This window comes from Panthera onca, chromosome E3, assembly GCF_046562875.1.
Source record: "Panthera onca isolate mPanOnc1 chromosome E3, mPanOnc1 haplotype 2, whole genome shotgun sequence".
Classification (NCBI taxonomy): Eukaryota; Metazoa; Chordata; class Mammalia; order Carnivora; family Felidae; genus Panthera; species Panthera onca.
In genome coordinates this window covers 33,651,117-33,678,236 of record NC_138354.1, presented here as the reverse complement: position 1 = coordinate 33,678,236, position 27,120 = coordinate 33,651,117, and the positions used below count along the sequence as shown (strand labels likewise).

Genomic DNA, 27,120 nt, shown 5'->3' with positions numbered 1-27,120 from the left:
TCTAGTTGGAGTGGACCTCCCAAGTCATCATTAAAAAACGGCAAATCTTAGTATCTCTCTCCTTGACAGGAACACCTAGAAAGACAATAAAACTTTCAGAACTGCCAGTTTCCACCACGCTGGCGGCCGAACCCGGCAGCTGCAGTCGCAAGAAAGGCCGACCCAACCAGCCCAGCAGGGGCACCATTTGGCAAACGGACCGCCCTGCCACCATACTGCTTTCTATTTCAGACAACAAAATTGTCCAACACGGTCTAATAGAGTTAACTCAACCAGCTGTGTGGCTGACAGGTCCGCACCTGTTTTCAATGTCAGATCCGGCTCCTGAACAGCACGGTCTATTCCGGGCTCTTCTCACCATGCTAAAACACAGTAGAAAATTTCCCAGGGTACGCGTTCAGGAGCAAGCTCAGTGCCGATGATGGGCTGTGGCACAGAACTTAGGCTTATCAGAGATGTGAAAATGGCCCCAGACTAAAAGGAGCTGGAGCCTAAGGGGCTTTCGGACCCAAAGCGGAGGGAGCCGTCAGGAACCGAACTTGCCATTAATGCCACGTTAGCTCCCTCACCTGGATGTGAGGATGGCGCTCAGACCAGGCCCCGGAGATGAAGATACCCAACTGGAAGCAGGCGCTTCGCCCCGCGAAGGCAGCTAAGCAGCACCTTGGCCAACAGTGACATTTCCCACATGCAGGGAGGTGCATATGTTTCCATTTATTTGCATCCTATTGAGTATGCAGAATTCTTAATAAGGCAGGAGGAAGCAGCAGCAGCTGACAGCAAAAACAAGTCAGGAAAATAGGAATCCGCTGGTTAAGAAACACACCAAAACAGGGAAGGCTGGCACCGAGTCGCGATCCTTAATAAGAGCAGCCCCTTCCTCAGGAAGAACGGCAGGGAGCTGATCCAAGTAGAAAATACGCAGGAATAAGTTTTTCTATGATGGCAGCTTTAGAGTCTGATTATTTATTGAGGCAATTTCTCCAATGACTTGTTTCTATTTGCCTGTGTGGAAAGAGCATAAGAGCAACCTGTTCCTAAGACTTTGACCTCTTTTTTTTTTTTTAATGCTGATTTATTTTTGAGAGAGAGGAAGACACAGTGCAAGCAGGGGAGGGGCAGAGAGAGAGGGAGACACAGAATCTGAAGCAGGTTTCGGGCTCTGAGCTGTCAGCACAGAGCCCGACACGGGGCTTGGATCCACGAAACGTGAGATCATGACCCGAGGCGAAGTCGGATGCTCAACCGACTGAGCCACCCAGGTGCCCCACTTTTTATTTTTTTTACAACAAGAGTAAGAGAAGAAATTTACAACCAGGAATACGGTTGATCCAATGAACGGGTGGGATTCCTATAAAGCAAAGAGCGTGGCATGAATAGAATCAACGTAGGTGGTGGTAACAGTACTGTTGTGTAATTAAACTGAAGTCTGAACTGTCCCCGCAACGTTCCGGTTATGTCAGCTGGGATAAGTTGTCCCTTTACCTCAACTTCCTCATCTGTTAAATGGACAGAGCAGCATCTACTTCATGGTGGTGTGATGGGGAGGGAGTTGGTTAATTAGTAGCAAGAACCTAGCACAGTATGCCAGGCACACTCAAGGCTCTCCATAAACGCCAATGATTGTACGAGTGGGAATTCCGTTAGTCCTTGTTATTAATCGACATCTTTACTCCCCCCTCCTCCCACCCGTATTGTTGAGAGAGGAGGGACCACATCAGGCTTCCACTGCTTTGCAACCTGTATCTTGTGGATTCGGAGGCAGAGAGTTCGGTCACTGTCTTTGTGTGGTCTAGATGACATCACATTGCCCCGTGAACTTCATCACCTCCACCTGTTACGTGGGAATATACGCCACGTGACTTACAGAATTGTTGACGATAAAAGGATCTTTGTATTTGAATCTAACAAGCTCTGAGTAATACTATTGTGACAGTTATTTGACTATGTCTCTGCAGAAGGGGGGCCGGGCAAAATGATGGTCCCGTTAATCACGGATCCTCCCACACGGCGCCAAGCTTCAGGACGTGACTTCTTGGGAAAAGCAAAAAGGAAAGTGACTTTAAGGTGCCACCCAACCTTTCAAGGGGTCCAAGAGGTGGAAGGTGGGAGCTTTACCAACACCAGGAACGTGCAGCCATTTATTAATCTGGGTCTTCTTGTTCTTTGCTTAGTTTTAGCACTTCCTGTGGGGAATGCAGGTCCTGGAGGAAGCCACCTGATGTCTAAAAGGCCCAACTTTAAGAGCCACGGGGGCAATGTGCCTCCTGCTCTGTGGATTAACAGTGACACCTCATGCCCCAGGGGGAAGCTGGGAGCTGGCCCGAGATGTGGCTTTGACTAGGGGTTGGCTCAAGTCAACAAGCATCATTCACCCCAGCTCTCCTTCTGCCATCTTCTCTGTTCCTAACTCTTCAAGGAAGATTCCCGCCTGCCCCCAGCACGTCTCCTATGGAAGGTCTCCAGATACCTCCTCCTGCTGTCACAGCACAGGGATGGGGCGGGTCAGGGGATGTCTGAAAGGAATTCGCATCTGGAGGATGACGTTCTTGATGTGAGGAGACAACTGGAATCACTCTGACAGCCTCTGCTCTGTGGTCTTTCATGACCGTCACTCAACAGTCCCTTGGGTAGAGGCAGTGTGGCCTCATGGTCAGAAAGACCTGAAACTGAGTCTACCCTCATAACATTTATGGTTTTCATTTTCTTATATACCCTAAAGGCTTTCCCATCTCAGAGACTTTGCACGCTCTGTTCCCTTTGCCTGGAGGGACTGTTTCGGCCTTTTCTCACATCTGGTTCCTCTTTCACCTTTCAGCTGTGATGTCCCCTCCAGAGAGATGCATTTTCTTCACCCGCTCAAGTGAAGCCTTCCTCCCATCCTTGGAGTTTTCCATCTCAGGGCCCTGTATCCTTCCTTCTCCGCTGACCTAACGAAGTGCCATTATTTTATTTATTCGACCCCCTTCTCATCTTTGTCTAAATTCCCTAGGAGACCGTAATCTCATGAAGGTAGGGACCGTACTCTGGTTTTCCCTCCAGTGTCCCCTGCAAGGCTTGGCAATGAACATGAGATAGGTTCTTCAAACACATGGACGGATGCAATTATGGCTCTCGCTCGCTCGTCATATGACCTTGAAAAAGCCCCTTTCCTTTCCTGAACCTCTGTTTTCTTGTGTATAACATGAGGGGATCATCAGCTTATAGACAGAGCACTGGATACTGTCAGTCTAGAGCAAAAATTGTACAGATACTCATCTGTTGCATTGTGACCTTTTTTGAAATAAAGATCATTTTATAATGGCTTGGGTCTTAAGACTCTATAAAATACAGTAATATCTCAGGCAGGGACTAAGGTCTTCTTGGACTTAAAAGAAGTCCTCTGGAAAGCCACGGCGATGTGGCTCCATGTATGTGTTTGTCATTTATGGACCAAGTAAACAAAAAACGCTGACGCACTCTACTCCCCAATTTCCCCATAACCTCCCCCTCGTTTCCTCTCTGAGGACTGCCTCCTCCCCACTTTCTTAGTTAATGAGACTACTTTCCAAAATTTTAAAAAAATCCATTTTTCCTTCAAAAGCCCCAGGGAGTCCACATAATGAAACACACTTAATTAAGCCATGCAGAACAATCCTGCCACCTAGGAGGTATTTTTCATTCCATTTCCTTCGGTCTTTCGGAGAATCATATTCGTATCCAAGAGCTAACATTCAGAGGCTCACATAGCACGGGCAGGGCAAGGAGCTAAGTGCTGTTCATGCCTTACTGAATTCTTACAAACTCCCCACTGTGAGAGGGGACCAGCATCATCTCCCTTTTATAGATGACAAAATGAGGTCCAGATGTAGTTAGTTACTTGCTCAAGTTCTCACAGCTAACGTGTGGCAGAAAAAGCTAGAATCTCATTCCAGAGACTGTGGATTTATAGGCTGGAATCCTCCAAAGGCTACAAATATATACCCAGCACAAATTATGTCCATCAAGGAGTCTTCTGTCTGGAATTACAGAGCCATAGTTGTCTTGTGTAAAATAATCTTTTAAAAGTGTTTATTTATACTATCCCACTGTTGGTTAAATTCAGCTTTACCAAAGGCAACCACATTAATTTAAAGGGCATAATCCATGAGTTAGTTAGCATAATGCTACAGATTAGCTGCCAAACATACATATCCATCAAAATTCTTTTGGTTGCAAGCAGCAGGAAACAAACTTAAACAACTTAAACCATTAAGGGAGCCTGGTGGTTAATATCTGAAAAGATCAGTGATAGGGCAGACTTCAGGTATAGTATGATCATGGCTTTGGTCTGTTCTCCATGCTATGCTTCTCTTAGTTCTGTCTCAGGTGTGAGTCACCTCTAACTGCAGCCTGATTTCTTTCATGGAGAAAACTGGCAACAGAGATTCCAAGCCTCACAATCTGCACATTTCCTATACATCAAATGGCTACGATCTACGACCCATCAGACCAACTCAGACCCGTGTCTACTTATCAAGCAATCAGCATGGTGAGACGGATGGATGGATTTTTGTTGTTGTTGCTGTTGGCTGTGGCCAAGGGCCTGCCCAGCACACGCTGCACAACGGAAGAAGGGAGGATTGCAATCTGGAGAAGCCAAGTGCCTTACACTCCACACCAAGCTCAGGGGTCCCCGCAGAAGCCTACCCCACTCCCCTGCTAACACTCTCCAACACCTTCCCATAGCACTGGAAACAAAGCTCAACACCTTCACCGTGGCCTCTAAGACCCCCGTCTACCTCTCCAAAGGCATGTTCCATTGACCGACCCATCCTGCTTCTGCTGTTCCGACCTGACTGCTGTGCCTCAAGCCATGCAAGCAACTTCCCAGCTCCAGTCCTTTGCCCGCACTGGCCCCCCATCCATAACATTCTGGCCCCAGATCTTCATATCACTTTCTCATTCGCTTCATTTGGATACGGGCCTAAATGTCACCTCCCCAACCATTGTATCTGAAACAACACCCTTTCATTCTCTGTCCCCTTATTCTGCCCTATTTCTCTTCCTATCCCGTGTCAATACCAACCTGACATTATACATTTGTTCATATATTCTCAGTCTTCCCACCAGCCTGGGAACTTCAGGAGGGGAACCTTTGTCTGTTGTGCTTGTGGCTGCCCGTGTCCCATACCTACCACAGGGTTGAATACACGAACAAATGCATGTGGGAATTAAAGGAGGAAGGGTGAGAGGGAGGCAGAAGGGAAGGAGGGGAGGAGAGAAGGAGGGAGGATGGAGGGAAAGAGGGAGAGAAGGAGGGAAGAGGGAGGGAGGGAGGGAGGAAGGGAGGGAGGAAGGGAGGGAGGAAGCAAGGGAAGGAGGGAGGAAAAGAGGGAGGGAGGGAGGGAGGAAGGGCCAAAGGGAGAAGGGAAGGAGGAAGGAAGGGAAGCATGAAACGCAGACAGTCAGGGGATGAAACGTGTAACAGATACCAGGGACTCCTTTTGTTCTATTTGTTTTGCTTTGTTTTGTTTTCACCTAGTCGGCTGAAGACAAACACTTTCTCCTAGTTCTGTGTTTGGAGCTCAGAGTCTATTTAAGAAAGGCTCTGTTTTGAAAGCTTAAGGTTTATTAAACTCAAGATCTGTAAAGGGCTCAGAGGCAGGCATGATGACTTCCTCCCCCATCTCCTACACTGAGTGGAAGATGTTTGCCAAGGCTTCGGCCTCCCTGCATATGTGTGAAGAGAACACTTTAAAAACCAAGGCAAAGGCGCCTGGGGGGCTCAGTCGGTTAAGCATCTGACTCTCGATCTCGGCTCAGGTCATGATCTCACAGTTTGTGAGTTCGAGCCCCGTGTCAGGTTCTATGCTGACAGTGTGGAGCCTGCTTGGGATTTCCTCTCATCTCCCTGGCTCTCTGTCCCTCCCCTGCTTTCTCTCTCTCTCAAAAATAAATAAATAAACTTTTAAAAAAGATGTTAAAAATCAAGGCAGACAACTCCACTGGGACCTGCCCTACAACCAGCATCAAGATTAAATATTGCTTCCCTCTTCCTTTTTACCTTCTATTTCTTTCCTTCTGCCTGGTCAGAATTACTGAGACTCCCTTGCTGATGTTTTTGCTCAATTCTTTGCATCCAGCTAATATTTATTGGCGCTCCTCAGAGATGCACAAAGTCCGAAGGGACGCATTCTAAAACTCATTTAAAGGGAGCTGATGACTCTGCAACTGAACTTTCGACTATTCTCATAAAAATTCTCCCAGGAAAGGTCAACTTCTACCCTTTGTTCTCCCCTCTCTTCATTCTTGGCAACATGCCAATGCTGATCTCTGTGCTAATGACAATAATAATAATTGATGTTGATGATAAAACTATTAACGTTTTCAGGGAGGTTTTGTGATTCATAAAATGAAACCCCATGCATTGCATTTCTGTGACAAGTTAACTTGCAAGGCACGCCAATGACTCCTGCCCCAAATGGGGAGATCTCTGTACGTGCTTTGGGGCACTGGGAAACTTCCTAGGGCCTCATGAAAACACACCTGGAGAGTCCTCTTTCCTGGGGCTGCCAGAGGGTCAGAGGAGCAGGTGCTGAAGTCAGAGAGGCCATCGTGGTCCTGGTTGTGCCACTAAATGACCCTGGGAAAGTCCTTTTTCTCCCTGAGATTTTTCTTTCTCATGCAAAAAGAGGAAAAATGATACCATGGGTCTCATGGAGCTGTTGTGAGAACAGAATAAGATAATACAGGTCAACATCCTTAACACAGCATCAAGACCAGAGCAACTGCTGTGTTAGCAACTATCACCACTCACCCACTGACACACATTTAAGTGTCTACACCATGCTACGTAGTGGTGTATACAGTAATGATGACCAGGTCCCTGGAGATGTTCTTCTTCATCTCCACCAGCACCACCACATTATTATTATTCATCACAAAGGACCTAGAAGGAAAGAGGATACAGGTGCAGTGGAAGCAACCCATCTAGCTCTGGGAGAAAGAAAATCTGGGTTTCCCATGTTTCTGCCATTAACGAGTCTCTCATCAGTGAAAAATGAACCCTGTGTCTTCCAGGCCTCAATTTCCTCACCTATAAAAAGGAAAGAGAAGCAATGGACAATCTCGATGTTACAAAACCAGCTGAAAATAATTTGTAACAACTAATAACATACTTGGCGAATTTGGGCCATAAACAAGGAAAAATCAGATCAGAACCACATACTTGACAAGGTGATCAAGGGACCTTTCCAGCAGTGACCGGTAACACACAGCATGGGCTCCATCAGACTCCCTTGTTGGCCGTTTATTGGACAGGTTCTAGGATATTGCAAAAGGCTAGATCCCTGCCCCACCACCACTGAGAACAAATCTCTCCTCCCAGCTTTAGAAGAACATCTATGACTTAATCCACTCTGATGGGTGGGAACTCCCCGTGGGTAGTTCAGGAAGTACTTGTCTTTGGGCAAAGTCAAATTCCCACCTGTAAGTTGAACAGAAAAGTAGGTTTAGGACCCAGGGCCACAGAGAATGACCACTTAGCCCCTGATGACTATGTCCTAGACACCCCCAGCTGAAACTTTTAAAACACTGTGTTTGTTTGTTTGTTTGTTTGTTTTTGAGAAAACGTGAGTGAAAGATTAGGGGCTCCTCTCCAATATTACGGGGTGTCTCATCGCAGAGAATCACAGACTAGCAGATTTTTTACATGACTTCTCTAGGATGTCTGTCCAGTAATGTTGAAGGCATACAGAATGACAGAGACCTATGTTGTCCACAGACCTACTTGTTTGGACCCAGGTGGAAAGATCCCTGGAGGCGAGGTACCAAAACTTCCTGTTACCACTCATTCTATTATCTACCACTCTTAAGGCTCATCAAGTTCTTATTTGGGTGATGATTATGAATGATGATGATTATGATAAAATAGTAAAATACAAGATGCATAAAGAGGCCATTGATGTAATACAAGTAAGTAGCCCAGGAGGGGATGAAAATAAACTGGGCAGGCCTTCTTGATAACACCCAGTTGACCATCTCCAGGTAGGAGGAAGGTTCCTATACAAGATGGCAGTCTTGGAGGCTCCTGAACTTACCTCCTCTCATGCACACCAAATCTAGAATTACACATGCAGCAATTACCTCTGAAAGAAATCCGGAAACTAGATCAGTGACTCCTATATATCAAGTGAACAATACCCACATCAAAGTGGGTAGGAAAGGCCGAGATACTCTTGCCATAAACCCTACCACCTGCACAGCAACATACAGCTGGGACTCCCGACTCCCAGCTTCCTCCTGAGGAGTGAAGGGTTTGGACCCAACACCTAGAGCTCCAACCTTTAAAACTTCCAGATAGGCATGTGGAATTACCGTCATCAGTGTTTCATATTTTTTAAGATTTGCTGAAAATATAATTTTTTGTGACACCTTTCAATTTTTAAATGTTGGGATTTATTCAAGTTTTGAAAACAATAAAAACATTCTGAGTCAAAAAAAAAAAAAGGAAAATACAACTTCAGGTCAATTTGCAACCTCAGAAAGTAGTGTAACAGGGTTTCGACCCAAACAAAGCTTGATTGGAATTCTAGCTTCATTTTATGTTAGCTGTGTGCTTTTTGTCCAGTTATATAATTTCTCTGGTCCTCAGTTTCACCAACTAAAATATGAGTTATTATGATTTATAATTCGCCTGCTGGTAATAAGTCTATTCAGCATCCATTGTCTTCTTCCTTGTTCTTAACAGAATTCACATTTGTTAAAACATCATGTTTGCCATAAAGCTTGATGGACCTTGGGGGGAACTTCTCCCATCCCCAATTCTTAGAGTAAGTCTAGATTGGTTTAATGTATTCCTATTTGCCTTTTCAGTGACTGGACTGGGAATCCAGAATTGAGCCGGTGAGCACATGGCATTTTCAAAATGGCTGTTATTGGCCCAAATATGGACACATGCCCAAATATGGACACATGACCTAATGGACACATGAACAAAGAAGTCATCCGAGGTGTGGCTGACAGCAAACTTAAGGTCCCAAAGAAAGAGGTTTGATAACCAAGAGTACAATTACCAAAGAGCAGAGTCAAGAGATCATAGGGAAAAGAACAAGAGCCTTGATCATACTGCTTCTGAAGTCCACCCTACCTATGAAATTCCAATCAAATAATTCACTCACATACTGAATTTAGTTGACAGTTGCAGCAAGAATATCCTAGATGCACATCTAAGGATTATAGATAATTTATTTAAAGTGACTAGCACAGAAAAGACACTTAATACATGGCAGGGCACTTTAAAATTTCCATTACATCACATTTTAAAATATATATGTTTCTATAAGGTAACTTATGAAACTTGAAGTTACACACACACACACACACACACACACACACACACACACTGATGTATTAATTAACTTGCTAAAACTTCCTTTTACTAATAGTGATGGAAATATAAAGGAAATGAGTCCACATCTCAGGAGAGCTGTTCTTCCTCACGCAGGAAACTGAGTAGTGTGTGTATTTATTCCTTGTGTTTGGACAGGACTTAACCAAACGAAGCAAATCTCCGGAACTGGTGGTGGGGATTTGGACAAGAAGAGTACACCAGACATGAGCAGATCAGCCAGTGCAGTCCCCAAACTGTGAAGCCTGGATAAAAACATGGCTGGCCTCCCCCCATGCCCATGCCAAACCTAGCTGGCAAACTAGCCTAACAGGGGCTCCTCCAGCCCTGGGATCCATGACAGGTGGTCAGGCACCAGGAGGCTGCATGGGGGCTCAGTCACACTGCATGCAGGCAGCATCTATGTGGAGGCAGGAGAAGGGGACCAAGGCAGAGAACAGGTGGAAATGCCCACCCATACTGGCTGTCCAGCACGAGGAGGGCTTCTGTCCTATATACAAGGAGGTGCATAGACAGACACTCTTCCGGGAGAGCCAACAAAAGAAAGCCTGTAAATAAACTGGCCCTTCACATGTGCCCTTTACACTGTGGCACAGGTGCCCCCCTTGTGGCATAAAGGGTTTTTAACTTATTGTTTTGTATTGCATCAGATGTCTTCCAGATCATGTTAAGAATGAAGCAAAAGCAGGGACGCCTGGGTGGCTCAGTCAGTTAAGCGTCCGGCTTCAGCTCACGTCATGAGCTCACAGTTCGTGGGTTCCAGCCCTGTGTTGGGTTCTGTGCTGACAGCTTGGAGCCTGGAGCCTGCTTCAGATTCTGTGTCTTCCTCTGTCTCTCTGTCCCTCCCCTACTCATGCTCTCTCTCTCAAAAATAAATATTAAAAAAATTCTTTTTTAAATAAAGCAAACGCAGAGGTTTTGCCCCCTTCTTGAAGTATCACTTTCTCATCTCTCCAGATGCAAAGCTTGGCTTGCCATCTGTGTCCTGACTCCAGCCGAGTACGGTATTGGCTTCTTCTGACTCCAAGAATTGGCTGCTCGGATGATTTGCCTGGCACTTCATCGTGTGATTGGTCTTACTTTCTCCATGTATTGATTAAAACTGCTGGTATGATTATCTAACTCTCCTAGGGTGCACTCAACCTGGGCATACTAGCAATGGCCATAGATTATAGAACTCCACAGGGCCCACAGTGCCTGCCATGATGTCTAGCATACAGCAGACACCATAAAGACACCCACCAGGCTCCATAACAGAAGCAGGGCACAGACAGTCTCCATGGGAAAAAAAGGCGGCTGAAGTTCCCAGCCCAACTCTTTCTCCCCAAGATTCTCCTTTCCCTTGGGCCTTATTTGCCAAGGAATGCTGAAGTTCCTCAAGGTTTCAGCCCGGTTCGTCTTCTGATTCTTCCTTACCCACCCCTAGGTGATGTCACCCAATCCTGGGGTTTCAACCGCCCCCAATAAGCTTTGAAATGTGTGTTGCATATATCGGTGTCAACGGAGACCCTCTTCTTCAATTGCCTACATGAGATTTCCACTCGGGTGTCCAGGGTGTGTTCCATGAACACGTTCGAAATTAGATGCTCTTCCTGACCCCCTCCTCTCTACACCTGCTGCTTCCCCAGTTTTGTGAAAGGCACCACCATCTACTCAGCTGTATAAGTGCCAAATTCTTGATTAATATCTTTTATCACTTTATGTTCATCTGTGAAGCCTTGTTCATTTTACTGCACAACGCACATTAAGCTCACTTACTCCTCTCTGAATACATGGCCATTACTCTCACACAAATCACTGCCTGCTCTCCCCTGGACTATGCCACAGTCTCCTAACTGATCCCGGTGCTTACACATTAAGATCCTCTGCCCCAAAAATACTGTCTGTCAGCAGGCACCAGAGTAATGAGGAGGGTGCTTTTTCTTTGCTTTATCTTCTCACAGAAGAGAGTTGCAGCAAATTATTAGTATACGTCACCAAATTAACAAGTTTCAAAATGAAAACTGTCTCAGCGTCCAACCCTGGGGGAAACAGATCGATCCATATTCTTGTTAGGCATGCGGGTCCCCAAATCCAAAGACTCGCATCGGGCAAATCTGAACAATATTTGTGCTGCATGTATGACCCCGAAACCACCTTTCCCTCAAGGTAAAGGCATGGCCAATTTCTGGTCCTTTCAAGTTGCCAGCATCCAGTTCCCACCATTTGTCAAGCTATTCATTGGATGCCAGTTGGAAATGATTGACTTGCATTGCAGGGTTGGCATACGGTACTTTTGACTTCCAGCCAAAAAAGACACGGCTGTGTTCCAGGAGAGATGCCACAAGCAGAGATGATGCTAAAGAGAGGCTGTTGACTTAGCTGTCAGGCTGAACACCCAGGGAGCAGAGACCACCTCTCATGGGTCTGTCAGGACACAGGCGGGGTCAGATCAAGCTGTGCACCCGGCCCTGGGAAGGAGGACAATTAACAGATCAGGTGCCAACTATAGCCTAGATGCTTGGCTGAGTGTATTACACGCATGTAAGTGTCACCACAGTCCCCTAGGGCTGGGATGATCTCTGTTTGCAGTCAAGAAGTGGAGGCTCAAAGAAATCAATTAACTTGCCCAAGATAACCATGGCACTTTCCGAACTCACGTTCCACAAAGTCACAAAGCCTGGTGGAATGTACTTTGCGTTCTCAATCTGGCACTTGCACCTGGATTCTCTCGAATCTCATTTCTATATATCTCTTGCTGATTTGCTTTGAGGCTCAGCCTTTCTTCCTCATCATGGAGTCCAGAACCCCAGTCAGATTTGCAGCACAAGCCCACAGGACGGCTGGGTCTCGTGGGTGCCTGGTGCCATTGCCAGAAATGTTTGTCGAGCATACAGTAATCCCACAGATAAATATTTGCAAAGAGTTATCACATTCACCCAGGGAAGTTTTAACTCCGGTCAAGCTCAGAGACTTAATGGAGTAGGCTCTTTTATTGGCAATAAAAAAAGAAACCAACAGTGTTAATTCTGACTTCTTAAAAACAAACAAACAAACAAACAAAAAAAAACCAAAAAGGCAGCCCAGCTTAGTGCAGTCTGTTAATGGGTCATTAAGCCAGGAACTTTTCCTGTGGTTATTTTAGAAATGAAGACTGAAAAAAGTATCAAGGAGGGGCGCCTGGGTGGCTCAGTCGGTTAAGTGTCCAACTTCGGCTCAGGTCATGATCTCGCAGTTTGTACATTCGAGCCCCGCGTTGGGCTCTGTGCTGACAGCTCAGAGCATGGAGCCTGCTTCAGATTCTGTGTCTCCTTCTTTCTCTCTGCCCCTCCTTACTCTCTCTCTCTCTCCCTCTTTCAAAAATAATTAAACATTTAAAAATTTTTAAAAAGATAAAAGTACCAAAGTAACTTGGAAATGAATTAAGGTCACACATATAGATCTTCCTTCCATTTCGTTTTCTGTCAGGGTCATAATTTACAACATTATTGCTTCTTTTTGTTTAAATTTTTTGTTTGCTTGTTTGTTTATTTTGACAAAGAGAGCACAAGCTGGGAAGGGGCTGAGCGAAGCAGAGACAACCGGGCTCCATACCATCTGTACAGAGCCTCGTGTGGGGCTCAAACTCATGAACCATGAGACCATGACCTGAGCCAAGATCAAGAGTCCGATGCTTAACTGACTGAGCCACTGAGACGCCCCAATGTCGTTGCTTCTTAAAGCAGAAGCCTGATAAATCACGAAGTTAATTTAAAACACGTAAGTGCTCAAGCCAGATATCGTCAATTAAAGTCAAATAACTTCTCTTCAATAGGAATCCATTAACTCTCCTGGGAGAAGATGTTCTTTCCCCACTCATCTGGGCTAAAGATCTACTTGAACACTTCTGACCTCCAAGACACTTGTCCACATCCTGCTTCCTTAACTAAAATGGAAGCCACGGGATGTACAGTCATAATTCAGTCGTTAAAAAGCAAGGTAGAGATCTATTTCTCACTTCCCTGCCTGTAAATAGCTTGCAGTCTAATAAGTATAATTATAGAAACAATAATGACAATCACCACCACAATAATAATAACAACAGTAATTTTTGAAATGCCTCCTACCAGCCAGGCTTGTGTTTCAACATACATGCTTTCACTTAATTTTGGTACAATAAGATGACTACCCCCCTACACACACACACACACACACACACGTGTGTGTGTGCATTTTAGAAAAAATTCTGGGTTTAGCATGGTTAGTAACTTAAACTTGGTAAGCAGTACGTGGCTAATTCCAAACCTGGCCATACGGACTTTTCTCTGTACCGAACTGCCTTCTTCCCACTGGCCATGCTCCTCCCAGGGTAAGCCTTTAGCAAGAGAGTTTAGGTCTAAAAAGAATCCACCTTCTGGGGTGCCTGGGTGGCTCAGTCAGTTAAGCGTCCGACTTTGGCTCAGGTCATGATCTCACGGTTCAAGCCCCGCATTGGGCTCTGTTGTAACAGTTCAGAGCCTGGAGCCTGCCTTGGATTCTGTGTTCCCTTCTCTCACTCTGCCCCTTCCCCCCACCAAAAATAAAATAAACATCAAAAATTAAAAAAAAAAACAACAAAGCTACCAGAAAGATGTTTGGGAAATGTCAGCAAAACATTGAGCCATCTCAACCCCAATCCACTTCTCCTTAGGTGTTATGATTCCCCAGAAGGACATCCCTTTCCTCCTGTACCTCCAACCTAGTGAGACGAGCCTCCGCTATGAGATATTCCACTGCCCCTCAGGCCTCAAAGACAAGTCACAAATGGCAACACTGAACACTGCCTGACCCAATATTTATATGGGGGTTTCTCTGTCTCGCCATCCAGGGATAATTGGTGTCTAGCATACAGAGGGACTAAATGCCCCGTGGGGAATGAATCAGTGGCAATCCTGTGGACTGTGGCATACAGACCCATCTGTTCCACTACCTGTTCTGTATCTACAAGTTATATTATAACACTAACGACGTATAGATTGCAGTCCATATGTCAGGCTCTGGGCTAAGAGGCAAATATTTCTCTTGTCCCCATGTTATGTCTCAGGAGGCAGCCTTGGAGGAATTAAGGGACTTGTCCAAAGCCTTCGATCTAGAAGAGTTCTAATCTGGGATTCAAACCCAGGCTTTGGTGCCAGACTTTTCACCCTATGCCACATTGCCTCCCAGAGGGCCCTATCCACCAGAGGCCTGGACGGACTCTTGGGACAGGACTGGACAGAACAGCCTTGGTTCCACACCAGCAGAACAGGTAATGTTCTACCTTCACAGCTCCAGGAATTACCAGTGACGTGCTCTGCGCTTGGTGAAGGGACAGATGTTTAATAACTTTGCAGTAGCAAGGAGGAGGTTACATAACATGGCTGAGCTATTTTTGAACTTTATAAAATGCTGACTGCTCTTTTCAAAGTGCCTTCTGTAAAACCAGGAATATTAAACATAAAGAACATTTTCCCCTTTCCCCCACCTTTTTCCCCCCTGAAATCCCAGGGACAGAAACAGGTCCGCTGCAAGATCATTAACACGTCATCCTGAGCAAGCAGTCTTTTCTACCAGGTCCCACGTCATAAGAAGTCATGGTTACAGTGTCCTAATAATGCAAGCTCTGGGTAGGAGATTACAAGTCATGTCCCTGAAGACCACACGGGGACATGTGTAACTGGTTCCAAGATGGCATACTCAACCAGTCAAAGAGGGACCCCAGATCCCCACGTCAATGTAGCACGACAGCCATCCATGTGAGTTTATCCGAACTTCTTCCAAGGTATTTGCATCCTCCTGACTACGTGGTGGGAGTAATGACACCTACTTGGTGACTGGATGCTTTGCGGAACCCTGAACTGGAGAATCCTGGGATTCCAACTCGACTACAGACACTGAGGATCCCTTACATTACCAACCTAAATGTCCATCCGAGGGGGATGGTTAAACAAACAATGCAATAGTTACATGCGCAACAGAACGCAAGACAGCACTTAAGATGAATATGTCAGAAGGACACGAGTCCTCATAGATGGATCTTGAACCACAAGGTTGACGTAAAGGAAATTGGAACATATCAAACACCACTCATGTGCATTAGAAAGAACTGTGCCTTGGGTCTGAGGTTGCAGAGACATCTGTACTAAAAGTAAAAACATGCACACAGATCTGGATTCCCACCAAGTTCATGGCAGTGTTTTTCCCTCCCAGGGAGAGAAAAGGAAGAAAGTGGGACTCGGGAGAGGTATATCAGGACTGCTACGTGGTCGGTAATGTGTATTTCTTTTAAAAATTTGAAACCAATGTGACATATTGGGGTGGGTGTTTCATCAGACTCTGTACTAGCTTTTTGTTCTTCCCTCATATTTTTAAAAAAGCCCTTGTTACCTGAGTCTGTCACAATGCAAACCTCCTTCTTCAGCACACTGTACGTTCTTTGAGGACGGAAGTTATGTCTTCATTCCTGTGTGTATTTTGGGGGCTAGCATGGGTTCCACTGGAAGGAAGGAATGACTGATAGAGGAGAAGAGAATGGTGTCCTTAATGCATTTCTGAAAAACTGCCATTTGGGGGCTTTCTCCAGCTCCCAGCCCTTCCCTTGCCTGGCAAACTGCTCCCCTGGCCTGGATGAGTTTAAGAAACACCGTGACAGCGGGCAAGTATAGTAAGAAGCCACTGCTTGCACCACATTCCAGCCTCACACACAGGGCGAGCATCGCCAGCGGTCCACGGAAGGAGAGAGGTTTCATTAAACACCAGGCAGTGGATGACGGCTTACCACACTTGATCCATTACTACTCTGGGGCTGAAGCACCATCTACAAAAATTGCTGCATTCAAAACATAACTCCTAGAAACAGCATGACAGCATTTCACAGCAGTGGGGTGTTTTTTTTTGGTGTTTTTTTAGGAACAGAATTCAGGATGGTCACTCGAAGGAGCTCTGTATGTCTTGACGATTATCCTTCTCCAATTCCTTTTCCTGTATACATTATATTTCAATTGACCTAAAATTGAGTTGTGTTTTCATCAAAATTATACATTTCTGAATATTCCAGCTGCAGGGCATTTTTGATGGGAAGTGAGTACTCATTAGCCCAGCCCTCGTGTTTGTGCTGGCAGAAATCCTGCCTCTGTAAGAGGCTTCCAGGCCTCATACTCATTTCCCGGAGTTCCCTCCTGATCTTTAGGCAATTCTTCAAAACGCTCAAAGCGGTAATGGAGAAACAGGATGGCTAAAGAGAGAATCAGAGGGGAAGGGGAAATTCTGAAGGACCACGATTTCTTAATTCAAGAGTTTATTTTCCATGTGTATACCAATTTTATTTCTTTTTAATTTTTTTAATGTTTTTATTTTTTTGAGACAGAGAGAGACAGAGCATGAGCAGGGGAGGGGCAGAGAGAGAGGGAGACACAGAATCTGAAGCAGGCTCCAGGCTCTGAGCTGTCAGCACAGAGCCCAACGTGGGGCTCGAACTCACAGACTGTGAGATCATGCCCTGAACCAAAGTCGGATGCTTAACCGACTGAGCTACCCAGGCGCCCCTGTGTATACCAATTTTAAAGACATATAATCTTTCCACACGTGCACACCTCTGGACTCAGAGATAATCCCTGCACTGTAGCAGATTCAAGGTCCTAAAAACTCCCAGAGTCACTTTGGAGTGACGTGTTACTCTGCTGGTAATAAACCTACCTAGTCTGCCTACTGTCATTTCTAATGACCGAAAACAACGTCACTGGTCATTCTGACAGGTATTCAATAATCACTGGGGGCCAGGCACGGCACTAAGCAGTACTTTTCACGCATCGCCTCACTTCATACTCAGGACAATCCATGGAACACTGGTTCTCAGTGCATGCTCCCCAGACCAGCAATATCAGCAGCACTGAAGAACCTGCTACAATTGCAAATTGTCCCCCCATCTCCCGTGGCCCCCAGAGCTACTGAATTACAGACTGAGTGTGGAGCCCCGAAATCTGTGGTTTAACAAGCCCTCCTGGTGATTCGGATGCACGCTCAAATTTGACGAGCACCCCCTAGGAAGCAATGCTACCATCACCACTTGGCAATGAACAACTGAGGCGCGGAAAGGTAAAATGGCTATCCGATGCAAACAGAAAGTGGGCCAGACAAGATTTGAACCCTGATAAATCGAGGCCTGGAGTCCAGGCCCTTAAGCACAGAACTACACCCCGCATTACATACAGAAAGAGTGTGGATTAAATCACCAGACGTCAGGCAAAAGCATGCAAAACGGGTGCAGGGGTGATCATTCTAAATGTCAACAGCCAAGCCATAATGATGGGTCACAAGGAACAATGACACTCCTGAGAAACACCGAACTTAAACGTCCACCAAGATGGGAGTGGTTGAATACATTAGGATACATCCATATGATGGAATACAACGAGGCTTCAAAAGCGGTATCTGCCAAGATTTCCAATGACCTACCAAAATAGGACACAAGAAGGGAAGAAATTCAGACACAGACTCAAACAGAGGATGGAACACCCAGCATGGGCAGTTTTCCCAAACTGTGACATGTTGGTGGGGACGTGGGAAGCCTGGTGACTTCACAAACTGCTTGCGTGGATATAAATTGGTAGAGTTACTTTGTGGGACAAATTGGCAACAGACACTTCAATTTTTAAATGCGTGTGCTCTGTGACCCCAGAGTTCTACTTCTGAGAATCAGCCCTGGAGAAACCCTGACACATGTGCACAGAGACATGTGGGAGGGTGATCCCTGTGGTTTAGTTTGTGATGGAAAAAGAAAAATCAGAAACAACCTGAATTTCTATCATTATGGAGACTGCATAAACAAACCATGGTATATCTCTATTGAGAGAGGTAATGTGCACAGGTTTGAAAGAATACACACACACACCCATATGTATGTATATCGACACCCACATATGTATCTGCATACATTCATACATATGTATGTGTGTATATATATACATCTTTGTACATATATTCATATATGTGTATATATCTATATATAAAAATATATGCATATGTACACACACATGCACGCTGGAGATACGGTTATAGATAGAAAATGGATAGATCGAGAGATACGTAGATGGATACGGAGACAGGTCTCGTATGTAGGTTTCCAAGGTGTAGCATCGAGTAAAAACAGAAGGTTGCAGAGGACGAAGCATGATGGAACTTAAAAACAAAAGATGAGCCAGGGGGTGAGGGGAGGAGAGACTAAGATCAATGGAACAAAGCAAGTCCCGTAAGCGCACGCACAACACTCCCTACCGTCAGCGCACATTTCCAGCAGCAAGTACGTATGTGTTGCTCTGAGTATTTCAACAACCAAAGAAGCAAACAAACAACAAAACACTGGTCCCATTCTGGGACACAAGCAAAGACGGCCCTCTTACTGGTGCAGGGTGTGTGGTGGGGCCTCCGGCTTCTCCGTCTGCCCGTAGCAGCTGGCCTTGGCCTCAGGGATATAGGAGAACTTCTCCAACATGGAATACGCGGCAGTGGTTAGGATGCCCAGGCCGTCCCTCACTCGCGCCTCCAGGCTGTAGTCCCAGTCGTCGTAGGAAACTGAAATGAGTCCTGATGGAAACTCTTTGGGGATGAGCTCCGTGTTCCCAGAAACCAAGCTGGGGACAATCCAGAAGAAATCATATCCAGTGAGGCCCAGGGAGCGGGCCTCACTCAGGATGAGGACGGCCTCATCTTTGGAACAGTAGAGCAGGATGACGGAAGAGTGGATCTTCTTCAACTGGACTTGCGTCTTTGCGTCCTCGAAGGAAGTGTCCAGGGTGATCACGTTCTGCATGTCCCAGCCCACAAAGCTGTTGTCCACTGTGGTCTTGATGAAGCTGATAAAGTCCCTGTAGCCAGGGAAGATGGTGGTCACCAAGGAGAAGACATGCCAGTCGTAATCCTGCATGATCTTCAGCATGACCGTGGCTTGTTGCTGGATGGACGCTCCAAATTGGAAGAAGGTTGACGTCGGATCCTGCCAACAGGTTAAAAGAAAAAAAAGAAAGAAAGAAAGAAAAAGAAAAAGCAAAACAGAGGATGAGGCAGAAGGTGGTTTATATATAACCATCTGTCTTTATAGGCTTTAAAAATGCCTCCTTAGAAGGGAGGGAAAACATATCACACACGTATTCATCCCCAAACATTCCTGAGCACCTACTATATGCCACACTTGGGAACAGATGCCGGGAATACACAGAGGAGAGAGACCCTGAACTTGGGAGCCCACAGTCTGGTGCCTGAAGGACATCTGTTATTTGTTCCAGCTCATTTTCCTCTAGTTCATTCCACAACCTGCCCCCCGCCCCCCACCTTTGGGCCCATGTGGCTTCAACACAATGAACTCTATCTGGCCCCAGGCTCTGGACTGGAAAATGAATTCAGGGGAAATAACATCAGGACAGAGAGACACAGTCCTGATGACATACTTGGAGCACCTGGAGTCTGCTATGCCTAAAGACTTTCACGCTAGACCTGTTGGTTGTGTGAACCAACAAGTCCCCACGTTCACCTGAGCCACTGTGAGTAGGATTTCTGTCACGTGGACTCTAGACTCCTGTGTGATATAAAGTATAATAAATGCTAGGTGGACATCTATCTGGATGTCTATGTGAATCAGCAAGTATCTGTTGAACACTTACCTAACTATGCAGCAACACCATTTTAGAACTTGGGCAAACAATGATATATAAGACAGACAAAGACAGGGTCTCTGCCTTTGTACATCTGGCGGGAATTTGAGGAAGAACAATTTCCAGGGACTAGAGGCTGAGAGAGGCACAAGGAGATGCCGAAGGAGTATCCGGGTGAAGAAGAGGGGAAATGAGGGGGCATTAGAGTCAGCGGAGACCTGCAGATACACCTTGGCTATTCTAAGAGCTGGAGATAAATCATTATGGCTCATGACGTAGGAGGGAGATGAGATGATGCTGAAAAGGCTTGCAGAAATCCCATCATGTGTGGCCTCAGGGATATGTTCAGAGGCTGAGAACTTATTCAAGCATAAGAGGGAGCTGCTGGATGCTCTTACTCTGGAAAGTGACATGGCGACTTGTGTTGGGTTAAAGGGCCCCTTAATAGTCCTAACATCTCCCCAAGTCATGATCTGATCATGAGAACATACTTCCATTTAGAAAAGGCAGGCGATGCCTACGGTTATGTCATTTACAAACCATCTTCATGCCTCTTAACTCGTTAAATCCCCCACGAGATCCTATGAAGGTGGTGTTACTGGCAGGGGGAAATGAGGTTCAAAATGAACTCAGGTTCTGGTTCCACGGCCAGCCCCCTTTCCAAAACACAGCCACGACTTTCTTGGGATTATTGAAGATCTACAGATAGCAGATGCTGAAACCATGCTGTTGACTGGCTGGCCTGGCACAAAGATGCCAGCTAAACAGAAGGTATGCCTGTGTGTTACAGCAAAACACAATTTGACAAGTGCTGAGATAGATTCCTCCCCATCCCCCACCCCAGGGAACTAAAAGGATTCTCAAGGGGTCCTTATTATAGTGCAGCCATGTTTCATTTTCCATTCTGTAGTTCCCATACGCATTAACCTCAAAACTATGAATATAGGGGTTCCAGTGTGTGTGTGTGTGTGTGTGTGTGTGTGTGTGTGTGTATGTGTGTGCATGCGTGAGTGTATTAAGAGTGGATGATGTCATTCGTCTTTCCAAACAATACCTTGTAGCTGTGCATGGCACTCCTTTAAGAAGTCTGCAGAGTTTTCCCCCTGGGTACCCACAGAATAGAAAGTTTTATCTGAACGGGCCAAAAGCTACATAGTTCTTCGAAATACTTCCCTTTTCTAAAATGCATGAGTTTGGGGGATAATTCAAGTGCAATGTGGCCTGAAGGCAGAGAGAAAAAACACAGGAATAAATGCCTCTGGGCTCCTTCTAACAATACAGTTTTATGAATTTTACCTCATTAAATCAATTAAAGTGGGTAACAGATTTAAAGACTTTGGATAATTATCTTTTTCCCTACAGTAGCTTTTGGAGAAATCCAATGTTCGTGGATTGATTAAACGTCTTAAATCGCGCTTCGACAAGACTGAATGGCTCAAGGGCAGAGATTCTGCTGTGTCCTCATCTCTCTGTCCCCAGCACCCAGTGGAAGACTTGGCACATGACCCATCAGTAAACGGAGGATGAAGGAATGCATGAGTAGATGACGGTGTGAATGGAGTCTAAGAGGAATGTCCTTGGTTTATGCCAGATGGGAGAAGTCCACGTCGGAGCTTTTGCATTTTTTTACTCTTCAATGTCACGCCCAGAAATTAAAATCTTTCAACATCACCAACCTACTACTCCTCCATCCAATGTCTGAAATTAGTGGAGGGTGACCTTCATTGATCAGAAGAGGAATCGAGAAGTCCTACAAGGCTCAACAGCTGTCCAGGGAACCTCATTAAATACCAAAGACAGCGACAACATAAAGAACCAAAAGAAGACACAGAAGCGAAGTCCCAAGGCAGTTATAGCCACCAAACTTAGCACTGCCAAGTGTTTCCTGGGAGGGGACTGGGGAGTCCCATACTTAATTACAAAGGGTATGTAATAATTCCCATGGAACCAAGATGCTCCAAGGACACTGGTCAGCAGGGTTACACTATGACTGCACAAGGCAGTGAGATCGGCACCTTCCTGTGAGCACACGAGGAATGGAGAAAGATCTCAGGAGGGCATATGCTAAGAGCATGGCTGAAACCCAGTAAAAAGGATCTCTGAGACGATCCGTATGTACACACACACACTCCCTAGGGATAACCGGTACTGATGGAGAGGTGGAGATCGAACCTGCTAGATGGGGGGCCGGTGGTGCTGGGGTTGCACCAGCACCCCTGCTCCATGCGCTGTGAGCAAATGCAGCCGTATCTGGCTCTCCATGTAAAGAGGAGGGTATGGCTGCCTTGTGAACTTCATGAAAGAGAGAGATTATAGGACAGCAGTCCATTAGCCGGGGGCTCGCCTGGCATAGCCATCTGTGTAAAGATACGTGCGGGCTCCTTTGCCTGTGGCATCCCCGGTCCCCGGTCCTGTGGTGCTTTAGTCCAAGCTGAATCTCTCCTGTTACCCTCTTCTGATCCCCATTAACGTCTTCACCCCAGGACGGAAAACAGTCTAACTTCCGGGGTCACGCTGTCCAGGCACCAATTCTAATTGTAACCTTGGGAAAAATCACTTCACCTTTCCAAGCCTCAGTTTCCACATCTGTATAATGGGTGTGGCAATGCCAATAATTATACCACTTAACGTGCCAGAAGGACTTAGCCTATGAGAGTCACGTGGCTCAACACTTTCAATGTAGTATCTCATTTAATCCTAGCCCCAATCACCTTCCTAAACTGGTAATGGTATTATGCCCATCATACAAATGAAGAAAGACTCAGAAGTAGAGGGAGTACTGCAGGGTCATACAGGCATTGAATCAGGCTTGCCTGCTTTGGGTGCCAGCTTTTCACCCCTGCACCACACTGTTGGTGACAATAGCACTTCCCCATTGAGCTACAAGGATTAAATGACCTCCTTGTATAAAAGCTTCCAGCGCAATAGCCATCACATGTCAAGTGCTCAACAAATAGATGTCACTGTTATTCTCCCCGTGGGTCAGGACTCTTGGTATTTCACATCAGGGGCTTATGCTACCCACTTCCCACTCTGGACGTGGACATCCCAACAATTCACCGCATTCATGACTGCCTGATTGAAATTCCTAAACGCTGCTTTAATCGTGCCACTTGTCTCCTCTATGGTCATCAATGGCTCCCCTAGACCCTTCATCACATTAAGTATAGACCCTCCAGCCTACCCCTTTATGCACAACAGTCAAACTCTATAGCTGAAATAGTATGGGCCCCTTGGGTTTGCTGGACTTGAATTCAAGTCTCAGCTCTGTGTTAACCAACCGTGTGACCGTGGGTAGATTCTGAAACTTTCTGCATCCGAGTTTCTTTGCCTATAAAGTGGGTATAATAAGCACCGTCCCAGGGTGGGGTTGGGGGCTGCCATGAAGAATGAAAAAGGGCTGAACTGGCAGGCTGACAGACTCATCTATGGCTGCCCCCAATAGGCTGGGGACTCCTCTCCATCGTCCTCAGTGCTCTAGACAACATGGACTGTGCCAGAGACCTAAGGGGACCTGATCCTATTTCAGAAACTGGTATGTCCGGATCTACTGACATGCTCGTTTCACATTGCCCCTCCCCTCCGCAAACCAGCCCACTCATTCTGAGCCCAAGGAGGCTGCATGAAGAGAAGGAACTGTCTTTCCTCACGGTGATGAATCATGCTTTGGAGAGAAACCATCACTCATGTCCTTCATAGACCTCCCACAGTCACCCTACACCACTGTGGTTTCCACTGGCATCTGAAACTCCGGAACGCATTATGGACCAAAGGCACTCTATACCTTTTGGAGGAATGTAAGCGAGAAGTTATTTGCCAGATAGAACTGCACAGCGAGACACTGAAGAGGCTCACGTTTCGCTCTGGATTTTTCAAAGGTATTTTTATGGATTGGCAGGAGGTGATGGAGGAATTTGGCCACACTCCCAGGGCCTGGCATCTGATAGGCCAAATGCTGCCCTCTTTTTCAAGGCCCTGAACGTTCTTCCCGCTGCCTACCTGAACGGCAGAGGCTGTCTCTCCTGCTCCTACCACCTCCTGCCATCACTCAGCCTGTCCTTTTCGGATTCTACAGATCCGTCTCTGACCACCTCTGGCACCGGCTTCCTCGGCAGTGTGCAGCCGGGGGAGAGGAACAGATTTCAGACACCCACTTTGGTTCTGAAGCGAAAGCAGTTCTCTCCCCGGGCTCACTGCTCTGCTGAAGACAGAACAAACTGTTTTAAACACAGAGCGAGGGAGGCAGGGGGTGTGGTAGATGAGAGTTCCTGATCTAATGTTCTATAATGTTCCAGAGCTTGCTGAGTGCTCAGGGGAAGACCTGACTACCGTGGGTATCAAGGCATGATGTTTAATAGGAGTCTAACACCAACTTTCATTTCAGTTACCCACTCACAAAGGCTGTTCGATTCTAACGACCCAAGGGATGAGGTATTGTAAGTGGTTATAACCCTCATGGATGGCGTTTCTCATTAAGACACAGGAAGAGAGGTTAAGTGACTTCCCTCAAATCCACATGGCGCCATGCTGACAACAGCTTTGTTACTGCAAGATGTCATTCAAAGTTCTCTTACACACACCAGTGGCTCTCACTCCTGGCTGCATAGGAAAATCACCTAAGAGTTACAAAAAAACAAAAAACAAAAAAAAACACTGCTTCTGCCCCATGCCAGTCCAAATGACACTGAATTTCTGTGATCTGAGTATATAAACTCCAATGGTTTGTTTTCCTTGGTCTCATCTCAATGGCAGCATGAATAGTATCCAAGTTAGTATCGTCAAAGCCTAGAACAATGTTTGACACATAGCAGGGGCTCAATATATATTTGGAGAGGAAATAAATGAGCAGGAAGTTCATTCCTAGGAGGCATGAGAGAATTGGTCACCTGTTGTCAACGCTGCACACATTTCCATAGCTTATTTTCCTTTGGGTACCAAAACAAACAAAATATAATGATGTAGGTGACCCAGCAAACATTGAGAGGGACACCTTGGGGATTTTCTTTCTCTTGGTAGAGGACTGTCCTGGTGAGCCTTGATGTGTTTCCTGCCACTCTTACTGTGTATGGACTGAGCTTTTAAATATATTTTATTTCTGTAAAGGCACCAGACGTGATAAGCCTGAGGATTCAGAAGAGTAGCACTCTCACATACATATAAGCTCTGTCCCACTGGAGGATCTCTATCCCATCATCAGCCATTCTCCTCTTCCTCTTCCTCTTCCATCACCACCACCACCATCTATCATCACCATCATCATCATCTACCATCATCATAATCCACCATCACCACCATCATCATCCATCATCACATCATCTATCCATCTCCCTCTCCTCCTTACCTGAATTACTGTCATCATGGCCAACATCACAGCTAACCTTTACTGGGCATATGCAATATGTAGGACAACGTAGCATGTCGTAAAACGTCTTAATATTATCCCTGTAGTACAGATTTTTAAAACTCAGGTTGAGAGAAAGTAACTTGCCTAAACTCATACAGCTGGTACATGGCAGGGCCAGGATTCAAGACCAGGCAGTCTGAATGCAGAACTTGGATGCTTAACTTCTAGGACACCCTGATTTCAGGTGTGCAGAATAGGAAACAGAAGAGTGTATGTGTGTGTGTGTGGGGGTGTAAATAACCACCACTTAATCATTTTTGAGGCATCCAACTAGAAAAGAAAATGCCCCAGAAATGGAAAACCATTGCCAATGATCTCACATCAACTGGCAATCAGTTGGTGCAGAAGACTGGGGCTAAGAGAGGAAACCATACCCGGGTATCATTTCCCAGAGCACACAGCTTCAGGATTCACAAAAACAAAATTTCATTCCAAGCAACCTCTACTTATTGAACTGTTTCATGATTTGTGTTTTATCCCTCATTTTTTTTCCTTTCAGGATAGGAGGGATCTCTTCCCACATTTAGTACAACAGGTAACCACCACTGAAGCTAGAGGCATCCATTATTTCTTTATCACCCCAAAGGTTTATTTCTTTTTCCTCTCCCTATTACACGTGCTCATGTTCCAGTCTCACGGTGGTTCGCTCTCAAACAACAGCAAGAACCTCCTGTGTGGAGTCCCTATCCCAGTCCTGTCCCTCTCCCACCTACCTTCCACACTGCTGCTCTGGTTACTTTTTATAAAGTTCAAACTGGAGCATGATGTCCTCCTGCTTAAATTTTTTTCAGCAGCTCTCACAACCTTCAGGATAAAATAAAAACACACACAGCCCCATCACAGTTTGGACTCAAGGTCTGGGGCTTAGCATCCATCGGAGTACCCCGAGTGAGGTCAGGTACCCTACAAGCACGTGACAAGACGAATCGCTGAGTGAGCTAATGAAGATAACGAATGTGTGGTCGGAAGGAAAACCAAAGGAAATCTTCCTCCCTCTGGCTATCATTTCCCAAAAGCACATTCGCCCCATCACCCCCCAACACAGAACTCCTCTATCAGCAACCTGTGCTCATTGCACCATTTCATCATTTCCATTCTGTCCCCATTTTGCTTCTCCCAGAAGCCAATCCACCATGATTCTTCTAAAATGACCTAACACCACCGTTCTCTGTTCTCTCCTTCTCTCTTCAAATGAGAAGTTGAATCTCAAGTGTCTGGTGACTGGTGGGTTCCCAACTAGGGTGGCTGCTGGGCTCTGGGTTGAAGACCAGGACAGACACTCCAATCTTAACTCAGAGTCTGTGCACTAAGCTCTCACACTGGGCTGCAGGAAATGAGGAACACATAAGATAAATTCTAAGATGAGCTCTATGGTTAGGGATGGAGGAAGGAATGGACCCTCCTAGAATGACCAAGTCTTCAACCTCTTCCTAGCCTGGGCTTCCAGTATAGCACCTACAGGCTGCAGGTGAGTATTCAGCCTTACTTTACAAGAACTGAATAAAATTAACTATGGCTTCTCAGGCACACGAGCCACATCTCAAAACTAGTGCTCTCCCACCCCCACCAGCCCCACACCTAAAGATGCCAACTGACTTGGTCTGGGATAGGGTCTGGGATAGGGTCTGGGATAGGGTCTGGGATTTTTTAATTCCCTGGGTGAATGTAATGTGCAGGCAGGGTTGAAGACATTAATCTCAGTCTGGTATCCAACCTTGTAGCTA

The 27,120-nt window shown here is 45.9% G+C and overlaps 1 protein-coding gene across 1 annotated transcript in view; it reads right to left on the bottom strand.

Annotated features, from left to right (window-relative positions):
- Positions 1 to 27,120, bottom strand: part of GRIN2A (glutamate ionotropic receptor NMDA type subunit 2A) — a 370,883-nt gene that overhangs the window by 130,426 nt on the left and 213,337 nt on the right. The window contains exon 4 of the mRNA XM_060648461.3: positions 18,745 to 19,337. Coding sequence (XP_060504444.2) covers positions 18,745 to 19,337 — 593 coding nt within the window. The remainder of the gene's footprint in view (positions 1 to 18,744; positions 19,338 to 27,120) is intronic.